This window comes from Triturus cristatus, chromosome 3_1 (assembly GCF_964204655.1).
Source record: "Triturus cristatus chromosome 3_1, aTriCri1.1, whole genome shotgun sequence".
NCBI classification, from domain to species: domain Eukaryota; kingdom Metazoa; phylum Chordata; class Amphibia; order Caudata; family Salamandridae; genus Triturus; species Triturus cristatus.
Window position 1 is genome coordinate 453,797,432 of NC_140583.1, and position 14,573 is coordinate 453,812,004.

At 49.0% G+C, this 14,573-nt stretch overlaps 1 protein-coding gene across 2 annotated transcripts in view; it reads right to left on the reverse strand.

The window, feature by feature from the left end:
* The window catches only part of LOC146860396 (glycine amidinotransferase, mitochondrial), a 204,402-nt gene that overhangs the window by 111,971 nt on the left and 77,858 nt on the right, over positions 1–14,573 (reverse strand). For both annotated transcript variants that reach the window (XM_085644262.1, XM_085644261.1), the window contains exon 2: positions 1,333–1,548. Coding sequence is in view for 1 of the 2 variants with exons in the window: in XM_085644261.1 (XP_085500387.1) it covers positions 1,333–1,548 (216 nt within the window). In the remaining variant the exon portion in view is untranslated. The remainder of the gene's footprint in view (positions 1–1,332; positions 1,549–14,573) is intronic.

Sequence of the window (14,573 nt, forward strand, 5' to 3'; positions counted from 1 at the left end):
AGCAGGCGCAGGGTTTTGACGCAGCATGGGCTCAAAAGTGCGTGGGTCGCATCCAAGTTTGCAGGACTTAAAAGTCTGCATCCAGTCTCAGTTTGTACTAACTAGCGCGAGAAATATGTATATAGTGGATTACAGTATGTGACTGTCTCGTTGTAATTTGTATGTATTTCGGGGTTTTTAGCATTATTGATTTTATGTGTATTGTGTATAATGATTCAAATTTTTAACGTAAGTAGAATTGTTTAATGATGTGTATCTTTTATGGATATTTTTAATACCCGAATAAAGATTATTTGAATACTGGACTGAGTGAAATCTTGTAGATTTCACTCAGCCACGTTTAGGAGGCGTTCCTGCGCCGGAATGCCCCCACCTGCCCTGGAACGCCTACATGTGGCGCAGGGCTTTACAACGTGACGCATCTCCCAGATGCGTCATGTTGTAAATACTCCGCACCATGGCGCAGGATTTGCGCCGCTGCTGCGTCACGCAATGGCGGCGTAAATGAGGCGCAAGTCAAACATAAATCTGCCCCAATATCTAAAATTCCAATGAAGTGCACAGAGTTGTATGATAATGCCAATGTGTGCCAACCACGGATAAAAAGGATAAAAAATGTGTACAGATGACAAATTATTTAACAGCCTCCATTTAGGATTAATGTCCTTAATTAGAGTAAATAAAACTGCCAAATTGCATCTAAAAAGATGTCACGTCACCCAATAGGATTAAGGGGACTGATATATTGTAGTTACACCATCCGTCACTGCCGTGCTGGTCACTCGCTGTCAGACGATTTACCGTGGGGCACGGCAGTGAAGGATTTGGAGTCATTGTATGCCTCCAGGTAGGGAGACTCACCGCAACAAGGGCAGTCACCGCCAGAGAGAACATACGAAAGCTTTTTAGCTTCTATAGTTGTGTATGTCGCTTAATTGAAGCCCCACTGGATCAATATTTGAGATGATATTACAAACGCTGCCTTCGGGGATGGTACCGCCAACACTGCTGACATACCAGTCGCTCTCGCGGGGCAGTTTGAATGACGTTATTTCCGGCCGCATGCTGACTGCCTGATAGCACTTGCAAAGAAGCAGCTGGCGTGGCTCCACCATCGGGAAGGCTGAGGGCCACGTGACTTCTCCCCACCTTGCAACATGGCGGAGGAATGCAGAGTTTAGGGGATGTGGCGTTATTTTCCAGACGTACAGTCACTGTTTATCTCTACATGAGACCCTAACTTTACTTCATACACTTAACATACCTGCTGAAGAATAAACAACTCACTGATAAAGGCAGACTTTATTTACATCAATTGGTTCAGATTGTTACCTTAACTTCCACTGAGAAAGGAGGCACATATGCATTTTCGGCTCTTCCCACAATTACTTCCTCTAATGGGTCCCATTCATTATATGAGCACACAGGAGAGTCCTCTGGGGCAGGGTCTGTGACTTTGTCATCAGCAGCACAAGGACTCTGGGATGCGGCTGCTGCTTGGGTGCTCTGGAAAGTTCTCTGCAGCCATCCTGTAACTCCTCGACTCAACTAAGAGAACCAGACAAAGAAAACAATAACAGTTACCGACCATTCCCAAACGATGATCCGAAAATACACTGCATATGGTGGAGTCTTCGGATGCCAGTGAAATAAACACAGTTCAGCTAGGCTCGCTTCGCGCCCTGCAGTGGACGCACGCTCAATACAGGGGGCCTCCTTGTTAATGCATTGCAATTTGCATCCATACGATTCATACCTTCAGAAACAATGTCAATAATAAGCACATGCACAGGACTTTAGTTGATGTTCAAAACAAAGAAGAAAATGTAGACCTGTAATTCTTTCACATAGAAAGATTTCAGTATCATACACTAAACATAGTTCCCATAGATCACAGCATAAACACAAAGGGGTATATTCTCAAGAACGTGTGATAACTATCGCAAAAGTTACTTAACGCAACCCTCAACATCGCAGTCCATCGCGGGAAATTTACGCCGTGTTAACCAGGTGTTCACAACACGGTGGTACCATGCAATAGTCACCAGATAACGCATCATCTGACCACATTAAAATCAACGCCACACCGCCAAAATGCGAAACACGAACGCCAAAAAAGCTGCGATGAGGCCAATCGCGATACAAAAAGCAGTGGAAACCAGTGGCAGGCCTGCAAATCCCACGCGTCTGGTGGAAAAATGCACTAGAAAAGCAACAAAAACAACACACCAGAAAGAAGCCAAAGTGCGTAGCAACATGGATGCACCCTGACTGAGCGCAGAGGCCAATGCGAACCCCACAAGCCCCACAGACCACCAGCAAGGAACAACGGGGTCGGGGAAGGCCAAGGAGAAGAGGGAAAGGAAGACGGGGTGCAGTCCGCAGGAAAACAAGACCAGCGTCATGGAAGTGACAGAACACAACCAGCAACTGACCCACAATCAGACTACCTTGTATGCAGCCGGAGTGTCGAGGAGGCCAATGGAGGAGGCCAAGAGGCGCTGGCATGACGTGAGAACCTAAACCAGGCACAAAGACGCCGCCAACAGAAAGGCAGCAACGGCAACAGAAGGTGGGAGTCCTGCGCCACAGGAGGAACTGGAAGAAACGAAGGCCACAGTCAACAGTGTGGAGACGGTGCATGGAGTCGGGAGTGCCGACACAGCTCGGGAGGACCTGACACAACATCAACAGGGTGAGTAAAGACTAGGCACTGGGGGCACGGGGGAGATGGGCACAATGGCACACATGCACAAATAAGCAGAGCACACTGCACACCCACAATGACCCTGGATCATGTCCATCATCCCCGTGGCACACTGCAGCACACACACATAGCAATAACAGCACATCCACATTGACCACAATGTGTTACAATGTACAACCCCGACACTGCAGAACAAAGGACACAACTGGCTCCGCACACACGCAGAAACAGGCCCACTACATCTGACAGAGCTGGAAACTGTGAAATTGAAATGTACGCGTTAAACCTCACACCCGTCATGTAGTCCAAATGTACACTGTCCCGCATCAAAATCCTGCACCTCCAAATCAGTCACAATGTACATTGTCATACAGTCTGCATGTAAACAAGAACAATGTGCCAACACACATGTCAACACAATGTCAACATGCATCTCCCCTCCACATTGCAGAGTAAACACAAAACCTCCAGCAGGGCACAGAAGACCACACATCAGTGATGCCGGAGAGGACCATCACACCTTCGACACCGACGCCCTACAACAGCCCACGGATATCCCACGCAACCCACCACCAGAACCAGGGCAGCCAAGCTACTAGAAGGAGAACCCAGCCCCTTCAACAGACCACACAGAATGAAGCACCAGCAACCACGGCAGGCTCACAACACTTCACTGACCCACGAGTGAGTGTGGTTGTGTTGTGACAGACTCCTGAGGCGGAAAGCCGGGACGGATGTTTAACTTTGTTTTCACTTTGCTAAAAAAACTGCTATAACTACTAAATTGCTAAAACTGCTTTACTGAAAGGAAAAAATCATCACTGCCTTTCTTTTTAACTTGCACTCGGTAAGTTTGTATATTTGAATTGTGCACTTACCCGATTTTCACTTTTTATCTGCAAAATACCGCTGTGTGTAGCGGAGCGCGGCCCCGCCCTAAAAGACTCGCCTAGAGCTAGAGTCTCTTCACCTGTGCACCCCACAGAATCCGAGTAGGTGCTGCTTGGGGTCCCGCCATTTTGAACAGGGCGAGCAGAAGATTGCTTGGCCCCTCCCCGCCCTCACGTCATCGCCAGGATAAAATGACGCCCTTTCCCGGGGAGCGCAGCGGACGGGCGCAGCGGCGGCGCCGGCGGAGCGCAGAAGGTGCGCCAAAGGTAAGCCCGTCTGCGCCCGTCCGCGCCACGACCGGGCCCAGGGCCATACCCCTGGACGACTTGTACAGTATTCTAGAAATACCCTATTAGGCTTAAATACTAAAACATCTACCTGCACTCCTTCCTTTAACATGGAGAATTGGGCAGGACCATGGTGGTGCAATATATGCACAAACAGTTTCGGTGACACTCAAACAAAGAGCCCCTTAAGCCTTAACAAAATGGAAAACCTACACTGTGGCCTTGTCAATGTCAGGTCCATGGGCAAGCACGCCCAATATCTCTTTGACCTAATCTTGGAAAGGGAGCTGGACTGTCTCTTCATGACAGAAACCTGGCTAACCCAAAATAGCAACCCGGATGTGACGACCGCTCTCCCGCAGGGGTACCTCATTACCAGAGAAGACAGACCCCTCCAGAGGGGCGGAGGAATAGCAATTGTCCACAGGGACTCACTGAGTTGCATGACTTTCCCAATCCCAGGTATCAAAGGTGTGGAAAGTATAGGCTTCGCCCTAAGAGTACATGACTCCTTCACCTTCTCAGGAGCACTAATATACCGACCTCCGGGAACACCCACTGACTTCACGAATAGTATAGGAGAAGCAGTAGGAGACCTAGCCCTGAAATCCGCAAATTACACGATCTTAGGAGACACTAATATACATCTAGACTCCCTCTCAGACCGGGCCACCTTAGGTTTCACGGAAACAATGAAGGTCCTCGGCCTTAAAATACTCACCACCATGCCCACGCACAATGCAGGTCATATCCTTGACTGCATCTGTTCAAAACTGGACACACTTCTTGTAAAAAAAAAACCAGGAACTAACCTGGTCCGATCACAGCTATATCCCTTTTGAACTTCAAGGAATAATGAAACATAAACCAGGGATTAAGCCATGCGCCCCCCAGGGAGGGCCACACTGGAAGAACTTGATAGGAAATCCGGGGTTTCTAACCAAGGCACTAGAAACTAGACCATCATTAGTAGGGAACCCTGAGAAGGATAGCCAGTCCTTCAGGGAATGGATGGATGCCCTATCTACGGAAAATGACAAACCACACCAAGATTAAGGTGCAACAAGAAACATAGATCCTCTGCCCCCTGGTTTTCCCAAACCCTAAAGGAAGAACAAAGGAAGGTTAGAGCATTAGAGCGGACCTGGCGCAGAAAATATAATACAACTGACCAGTCCAGGTATAAAGTGGCTCGCCGACACTACCATGGGATGATAAAAACAGCCAAAAAGGATTTTTTCACCGATGCCATAACTAATAGCAACAACAAACAAAAAGACATCTTCAATATCGTTAACTCCTACACCAACCCAAAGAACATGCAGAGAGACATTCCCCCCTCCCAAACCCTGTGTAACAACATCGCAGACTTTTTCCATGAGAAAATACAGACGCTCACTAAAGACTTCCCACACTCCCCCCCCCCCCTGGAAGAGTCTCAAACAAATAGGAATAGCGCGACAAACCAGTTAGCCTCCTTTAAGGCAGTCAGCCTGGAAGAATCACAGAGAAAAATCTTAAAAATCAGATCTGGCTCCCCCTTCGACTCTTGCCCCCCCTATGTTCTCCACACCATGGTGGAGATCGTAAACCCCATCATCAACAATATTATTAACTCTTCACTTTCCCTGGGAGTAGTCCCTGAGGAATGGAAACTGGCAGCGGTAAGACCCCTACAAAAAAAAACATCACCAGACCCCACCACCCTGACAAATCTATGACCAATCTCCTTGCTCCCTACCTTTTGTAAACTCACAGAAAAGGAAGTAAACCAACAGCTCACCACCTTTTTAGAGTTACATAATATCTGGCACCCAAACCAAGCTGGCTTCAGAGCAAAACACTCTACGGAATCAGCTCTAATATTCTCCTCGGAAACACTCAGAGCAGCGCTAGACAAGGGCAAAAAAGCAGTCCTTATACTCTTAGACCTGTCCGCGGCTTTTGACACGGTGTCCCACAGCATCTTGATAGATCGACTAGCCGCGGCAGGGATAACTGCAAAGGTACTGAGCTGGCTGAAATGTTTTCTAACAAACAGACGACAAGTGGTCACCTTGGGCCAGTTCAGATCAGAAGAGATCCCACTAAACTCAGGTGTACCTCAAGGCTCATGCCTGAGCCCGACACTCTTCAATGTCTATATGGCCCCCCTGATTACCCTCATATCATCCTTCGGAATAGCTACCATCTCATATGCGGATGACACACAACTCATCCTAGTGATGGAGGATGAAACCAGCGAAGCAGAAGTCAGTCTCAAAAACTGCCTAAAGGCCATTTTCCATTGGATGAGCACGAATCACCTTAAATGCAATTCGGGGTTGACTGAGATCCTACCTTTTGGAAAAGATAACTCATTCAACCCAAGACTATGGTGGCCAGAAGACGCTACCATCCCCCCAAACACAGCCAACGCAGTACGAAACTTGGGGATAAAATTTGACCCTTCCCTGAGCTTCCAACAACAACCAATAGCCGTGGCAGGCACATGCTTCGGCATAATAAAAGGGCTCAGGAAATTTTTCGACCTAATCCCTCTTGCAGCGAGGAAGATGGTGGCTGTAGCCCTCATTACCTCCCGCATCAACTACTGCAGCAGCATATACGCAGGAACAAATAGGACAGTCTGCCATAAACTACAAATGGTGCAGCATGCAGCGGCCAGACTAGTGTTGGGATGGAAAAGAAGGACCTCAGCCTCAACAGCTATGAGCACCCTGCATTGGCTGCCAATTTATAAAAGGGTGCTGTTTAAAATCCTGCTAATCACCTTTAGGGCATTTAACAAAACAGGACCCAAATACATCGAAAACATGTTCCAACGCTACGTCCCCTCCCAATGTCTGAGGTCCCAAAGTGAGAATCTCCTTACCATCCCCAAGTTTAGACTCAAAACCAGAGGAGGCAAAGCCTTGGCAGTTTTGGGGTCCAAAGCCTGGAATTCACTGCCGCGCCCACTCCGACATATCCCTACAGAAACCATTTTTAGAAGGACCCTTAAAACCTGGATCTACACCCTATCCGATATACAATGCAATAACATGATATAACACTCCAACCATGATACACTACAAGAACAAAGTCACCTGGTTCTTTTACACTCAGAAGCGCTAAGATGCTCCGTGGAGTGTAACCCGCGCTATACAAACACCACTTACATTACATTACATTACATTACATTACACATGGCACCCCAATGCCAGGTGTCAGAATGCCAAAAGGAGGTGGCCCAACAGGTGCGGGTGTGTTCCGAACCCATGGAAGGCGAATTAGAACACATACGTGGGTGTCTATTACCCTTCAGGGACCACTTACACCCCAAACTGTCATGGAGACACATGCAGATACACATTCCCAGTACAGACCCACGGCCAGGGGCACGCACATATCAGTCACACACCCACGTTGGCTCTGTATACGATGGCACAGTCCACTGCCCTTACGAATTGTGTGGGTGACGACAAAGCTACATGTCCAAACTCTAACCCGCTGTCTGCAGTGACATGTCTGCATCCGCTGTACCCAGCAAAATGTAATGTCCTAGGGCCCAGGGCCCTCATGCATACAACAAGATGACAGGGATGCTCGCAGATATCATGTTGAACTGGCTATGGGCATGTGCGCCTGGCCCCTTTATTGGCAGGGTCACATGTACAGTGACGCCTGTGCTGGATGTGTGTGGGGTGAGTATAAAGCAGCCCGCACGGAGTGCTTGGTGCTGGCAACAACTTGAACAGTGGACACCAGTACAATGGAAACAGACAACACCTGCATAACAGAGTCAACTGCTGAGCAACATGGAGGGAGCTAGTACAGAGGTCACCCAACATACAAACAGAAGTGTCTGTGAGTTCCAGTGCACTGCGGTTGGGTCCCCAGAACTGAGCATTCCCATGTGAAGAAATGTCTTGGATTTTGTCCCATTGGACATTCCTGATGCATCTGCAGTGGGGGGGTGTCACACCTGCATCATCTTCCTCATCGCCATCCCAGGTCTCCCACACTGCCTGATGTGACATTGCTGCGTGAGCTCTCCACAGCACATAACCAACACAGCAATGGATGATGATTCATGGTGCACAGAGCTAGTGGCACCTGGAGTGCTGAGCAGGGGATCAGGCAGAAGATGGCATCCACGACAGGTGCGGGCAACTCAGTCAGTCTACCAGTACGACCGTTTCAACATTGGCAGTTGGCGGTTGGAGTTGGTCCTGGCGGTGGTGGCGTGTGCCACCTGCGATGATGCGACGTCCGGGCTGGTCAGGACTCGATTTGATGTGTGAGCCCCAGTGGGCCGCAGTTGAGGCCGGAGGCAGCGGACAGCGCAGGGCCAAAGAAACATGGCGTTGCTGACTCCAAGACCATCGCCACAGAGGGCATCCAACATCTCAGAAGAAGGTGTCCCGGACCTGACTAGCACAGAGTTAGTGGCCCGGATGCACTGCGGCCAGCACAGGCACCCCGCCACGGGACGGTGACTTGCGGTGCAGTCAGATGGGCCATGCGAGCTCAGGGGGTCCTCATCAATGTTCGAGGTGTATGTGGCGGAGGGTTGCGGGGAAAAGTGGAAGGTGTCCTCCAGGGCATGATGCAGACGGTGGAAGCTGTCCGGAAGCAGCAAATTGAGGAGTGGAATGCTACGGCATCGTTTAAGCCACAAAGTCAGTATCTCCAACAAGATGGCGACGACAACCCCAAGTCCATGGATTCAGTCGCCACCAAAGTTCAACCAGAAAGTGTCCATGGGTCTCGGGGAACAGACTTAGTGGCACCGGGGCTGAAAGGGGATGCAGTCTGTGTTGAGGCCTGTACAATGATATCAAGTCAGCCATAAATACATCAAGACTGAATTTGAATAGTGTGACCTACTCTACCGCGGTGGAGGCCTGAGGCAGCGGTCAGCGCGGGCCAGCGAGCTCCTCCTGGAACTCTAACATATGACGTTGACATGACATTTGAGGGTGACTTGTGGTAGACGGAGGCAAAAGCACCAGAGCCGAGCGGGTGTTCAGTCAGCGATGATGACGTCTCCTGCCTGGTACGGACTGGATTGGATTGGCGTGAGTTCTGCTGGACCGCAGTGTAGGCCGCCAGTGTAGTCATCAAGGGCCCACAGACACATGTGGTTGGGATGCCAGGCACAGACTTGGTGTCGCCACATTGAAGGGAGTATAGTGAGGTAAATCTGCCATACTTGATGGTTTCGGCCATAGTGTTAAGACTCAGTTCCAACTGTGTGACCTACTCGACCGCAGTGTAGGCCGGAGGCAACTGTCACTGTGGCCCACGGCCACGTGTCGTTGGCTCGCAATGCACAGTTATTGACACCAGGGCAGTTGGGCCACCTCCTTTTGGCATTCTGACACCTGGCATTGGGGTGCCATGTGTAATGTAATGTAATGTAAGTGGTGTTTGTATAGCGCGGGTTACACTCCACGGAGCATCTTAGCACTTCTGAGTGTAAAAGAACCAGGTGACTTTGTTCTTGTAGTGTATCATGGTTGGAGTGTTATATCATGTTATTGCATTGTATATCGGATAGGGTGTAGATCCAGGTTTTAAGGGTCCTTCTAAAAATGGTTTCTGTAGGGATATGTCGGAGTGGGCGCGGCAGTGAATTCCAGGCTTTGGACCCCAAAACTGCCAAGGCTTTGCCTCCTCTGGTTTTGAGTCTAAACTTGGGGATGGTAAGGAGATTCTCACTTTGGGACCTCAGACATTGGGAGGGGACGTAGCGTTGGAACATGTTTTCGATGTATTTGGGTCCTGTTTTGTTAAATGCCCTAAAGGTGATTAGCAGGATTTTAAACAGCACCCTTTTATAAATTGGCAGCCAATGCAGGGTGCTCATAGCTGTTGAGGCTGAGGTCCTTCTTTTCCATCCCAACACTAGTCTGGCCGCTGCATGCTGCACCATTTGTAGTTTATGGCAGACTGTCCTATTTGTTCCTGCGTATATGCTGTTGCAGTAGTCGATGCGGGAGGTAATGAGGGCTACAGCCACCATCTTCCTCGCTGCAAGAGGGATTAGGTCGAAAAATTTCCTGAGCCCTTTTATTATGCCGAAGCATGTGCCTGCCACGGCTATTGGTTGTTGTTGGAAGCTCAGGGAAGGGTCAAATTTTATCCCCAAGTTTCGTACTGCGTTGGCTGTGTTTGGGGGGACGGTAGCGTCTTCTGGCCACCATAGTCTTGGGTTGAATGAGTTATCTTTTCCAAAAGGTAGGATCTCAGTCAACCCCGAATTGCATTTAAGGTGATTCGTGCTCATCCAATGGAAAATGGCCTTTAGGCAGTTTTTGAGACTGACTTCTGCTTCGCTGGTTTCATCCTCCATCACTAGGATGAGTTGTGTGTCATCCGCATATGAGATGGTAGCTATTCCGAAGGATGATATGAGGGTAATCAGGGGGGCCATATATACATTGAAGAGTGTCGGGCTCAGGCATGAGCCCTGAGGTACACCTGAGTTTCGATCACCTCCATAACGATGATTCTTTTACCCTCTGGACTGAAATGCATCATCCTCTTACACCTCTCCTTTCATGCAATGATATGTACTCTGCCATTGACACATCAAGACTCAGTACCACATGTGCGAATGACTTGAACGTAGCATGGCCCGAGGGCAGTAGTCCGCGTGGGCCCACGGACACCTGTGGATGGACTGCTATGCACAGACTTGGTGTCACCACATCAAAGGGAGTATAGTGAGATAAAATCTGCCATAATTGATGTTCTCTGCCATAGTGTAATCAAGACTCAGTTTGAAATGTGTGACCTACTTTTCTGCTGTGCATGCAGGTGGAGTACCTCAACGAGAAGGGAGTACAGCGGGCCGGTTTCACGGAGGCCGTGATGGTCTGAGGAGGCTGCCAGGTTCGTGGCACTCTGGCTTGGAGCTTGCACCGGCATGTGGTGGTCCCTGTCGGCAGGTATGCATTGAGGCCTGGGTGCGCCGGGCCAAGCAGGACTGGTACGGGGCCCTGCAGCCCAGGGTGCAGCAGGCACACAGGAATGCAGGCAACACCGCTCATGGCGACGGCGTTGGCCTTGTGGTGGGGTGAGGGGCGCCGCCCTGGCAGAGTCGTTGGGCATTCTGGAAGAGGACCACACCCAGAGCTACGTGCTTTTTATTCACACCCCTACGCATGCCGGCTTACGCCAGGCCAGCCCACTCCACTCACGCTTACTGGGGGGATGTAACAAGCTACATTTCCAGGATCTTCCCCACTGGCTGGGGTGACATGGTTGCATCCACTGCACTCCATACACCAGCGGTGTATGTCGACATGGATATGTGTGTGGTCTGCATACTGCAGTCTGGCCATCGCTTCGACGCCACACTTGGCATTATGTACATTGTCATTCATTGGTCAGTTGCCTCCTTTGCACATGCCTGGTCTCCACCTCTTCCCACAATCTGCTATCTTGTGGCTGAGGTGCCATGCAGTTGATGGCTTATGTGCATGGCTGGCCCAGTTTGCCAGAGTGAGTTGTGCTGTCGTGTCTGGTGGGTGGGCATGTTGTTTGGCATGTTGTATGTGAGTTTGTGACGTGTGCATTCCAATTGTTGTGAGTTGCATGGTTGTGGAGTTGAGGTGTGTTCATTTGGTACCTGCCAACGAGCAGCACATTTACGTAGGTGCCAGCCAGGAAGCGCCGGGTGATGATGGGCTTACGGAAGATGAAGGACTCATGCATTCGGAATGGGTGGTTGGCGTCAAGGTTGGTGGAGATTCCCAGGTGGTCCACTATTACCTGCACAGTTATGGTATGTGTGCGTTTTCAGTTGCGAATATTGTGTGCAGTGTCACCAGGGGGCACAAGTAGGACATGTGTGCATTCAATTGCCCCCTGACACGTGAGGGAATCCAGCTATGGCTTTGACGCCTTGCTTGTCTCCAGCTGTTCCTGCGCAGTGTCGGGGAAGGATAGGTAGTGTGGTACCAAGCTGATGATGATGGCGGCCAAGAGAGTTGGGGGGGCATGGATGTGGCTGTCTGTGAGACTCCTTGGACTCTGGCGGTTGGTGGTTGGCAGGTCCCAGAGCCCGACAGGTGTGGCACAGCCAGCAGCTTTGTCTACGGAGGGATATTGGTTGTCTGCTGTGTTGGTACCATCGGCCTGTGGGCAATTGTGGTCAGGAAGCGTGGGATGGTTTTCCTCTGAGCCTTTGGTGGGCAATGACGTTCCCAGGTGTTGGGTCTGTGAGGTTGGTGCGTTTTCAGCAGGTCGCTGTCTTTGTCTGCGCTGCCTCAGTGTTGGTCCGGGCAGGGGCCGGGGGCGGGTAGTGGGACCTGGGGGGGATGGCGGTGGGTGTTGTTGCCGAATTGGGGCTCCGGGCTGCATGTTCCGTTGCCTGGGTGCATCTGTTGTTCTTCCGGTGTCGCTCTTGGCTGCGCTTCCTTGTCTGTTGCTGGTTGTTGTCAGAGCTGGTGTTAATTTCCTGCTGCTAACGCGCCTTATCGCATGTTTTGTGATCTTATCGCTGATCTGGCTGATCGTTGAGAATGTTGTGGAGTGGTGTTGTCGCAGCTTTTTGCATGGGAACACCTACTCTGCATCTCATTAGCGATAGTTGCCGGGGTCATCTGTGGCGATGTTTTTTGCGGCTGCTATCGCAGGTAAACTGGTGCTATGGGCTGTTAGCACTTGCTTTTGAATGGGGCAATAAATTTATCGTGACTTTGGCTCGCTAAAGTGCCATTAACTCGGCGATAGCTCCTTGAGAATATGGCCCAAAGTTATAAAACCACTGAGTGGTTTTAATACATAGGTGCATGAGCCACAACAGCAGAGCTAATGGCCTGGCCTGATGCATTATTTTAATCTGCAAACCACGCATGTGGATTTGCACTGCGACCTATACAATATCATGCTTCATTGCAAATATTACACTCGTAGGGGCTCGCAAAACAACCTACCTAATGAATATTAAATAGAATCGTCGTAATTGCGACTCATTGTGATTAGGGGCAAATGCAGGTCTATAGGCCTGCAAAGGACCTGGGGACAACTTCCCCTTGCTTATCAGTAATCACCCCCAACCCAGGGCCACAGACTTATTAATGGTTTGCAACCTCAACGGTGCCCACAACCCATAATGCATTCAATTGCAAACACCAAACAGAAGATGTAAACTTCTTTCACGTTCCCTCTAATTTGTGATTCGTAATAGATCGCAAAAACCCTATTATGAGTTGGAAATCATTTTCTGATTCATAAAAGGGCTTTAATGTTGTGTTGCACTCATGACCTCTGTGTTTTTGTGACTCGCAGACTTTGTGACTGCAAAATAAATTTGTACACAATGCTCCATACTCTCAGCATTAAAATGTAGCCAATCTTCTTAGTAACCAACCCAGTGATTACTGCTCTGTGGTAATGTCTCAGTTGTTAGACCATAGTAATGATTTTCTATTACTAATCTCTACGACCCCATCTGACGGATCTGCACATAAACTGCTGCAAAGATTGAACTGGATGGATGTGTCCGAAGTTTTCTAACCTGTCTCAGACCAGGATAGTCTGGCCCTGATTCACAAAGGTAATTTACACTTTGGAGTAAGTATACTACTTTCAGTGTAAACTTAATACAAAAGAAGTAACATATCTACACCCAGAGTAAAGCAACTTGCTTACTTTTGTGTGGGTGGGTGACGTCTCTCCCAAATCCCCTCACTGACCTCCCCTATGCCCCTCTTACTCCTCCATAATCCCATCCCTTTAGGAGTAAATCTGCCCCTTATCCAGTTCCCTCCCTCGTGTCCCTCCCACATTTAATACTAAAACATATACTTACACGTTAGCAGACTCTGCAGTCGATGCAGAAATCTCCACACAGAAAAGTATAGGTACAACTTACATTTTGAAGTATGTTTGTAGTACAGTTTGTAGAACTAAAAACGCACTACAAAGTACATTTTGTGAATCAGGCCCAAGGAGTTTGCAAGATGGAAAACTCAGTGACCTCTCAACAGACACTGGCCGATGGCCAGACAGGTAGCTGCTATTCTCTCTCTTGTGAGAAACAGAACAGAACACAACTCCTTCAGTGTCATTCCTCTTTCTTCCATAACCCTAGAATTTCTGTTTGTGTATCTCAAGTTCTTTTTCACCGTGGCTTTCTCCCTTTCTCTATGATTTCTGAGGTTTCTCTTCCTCCTTCATGCTCACTTTTCTGCCTTCCCCTTACTCTGCTTCAAAGTTTGGTGATGAAGAACAGGTCTCGGTCACAAAAAAGCGAGTGCCCACCCCTGCATAAATTTGGCACCACCTGGTAATAATCGGCAGCGAGGGAGGAGTGGGATTACATGTTTTGCAGAATGAAACACACATCAGTGATAGGTCTCTCTTGTTTATATCACTTTTATTTGAATCCTTCCCCTGGCGCCAATAACCTGCAGCTGTTCATAAAATGAAGGTATGTTTTAAGGTAATGTAGATAATGTTTGCACAAACAGCCCACTGGGGCGGCTGTTTTAGAATGATGCTGCATTGGAGTGCAGTGGGATTGTGATTCATTGTGCTCAAATAAGATTGCACAAGAAAGCAGTGAAACAAAGAAAGCCGAGCTTAAATGGATAACGGCTAAGGGTGTCTAGATCAGATTTCCTTTGTAAATCCATTGTCTGTGTCCTTGCCACACACTTATAGAGTGCTCAACCCTGGGTTTAACCTTC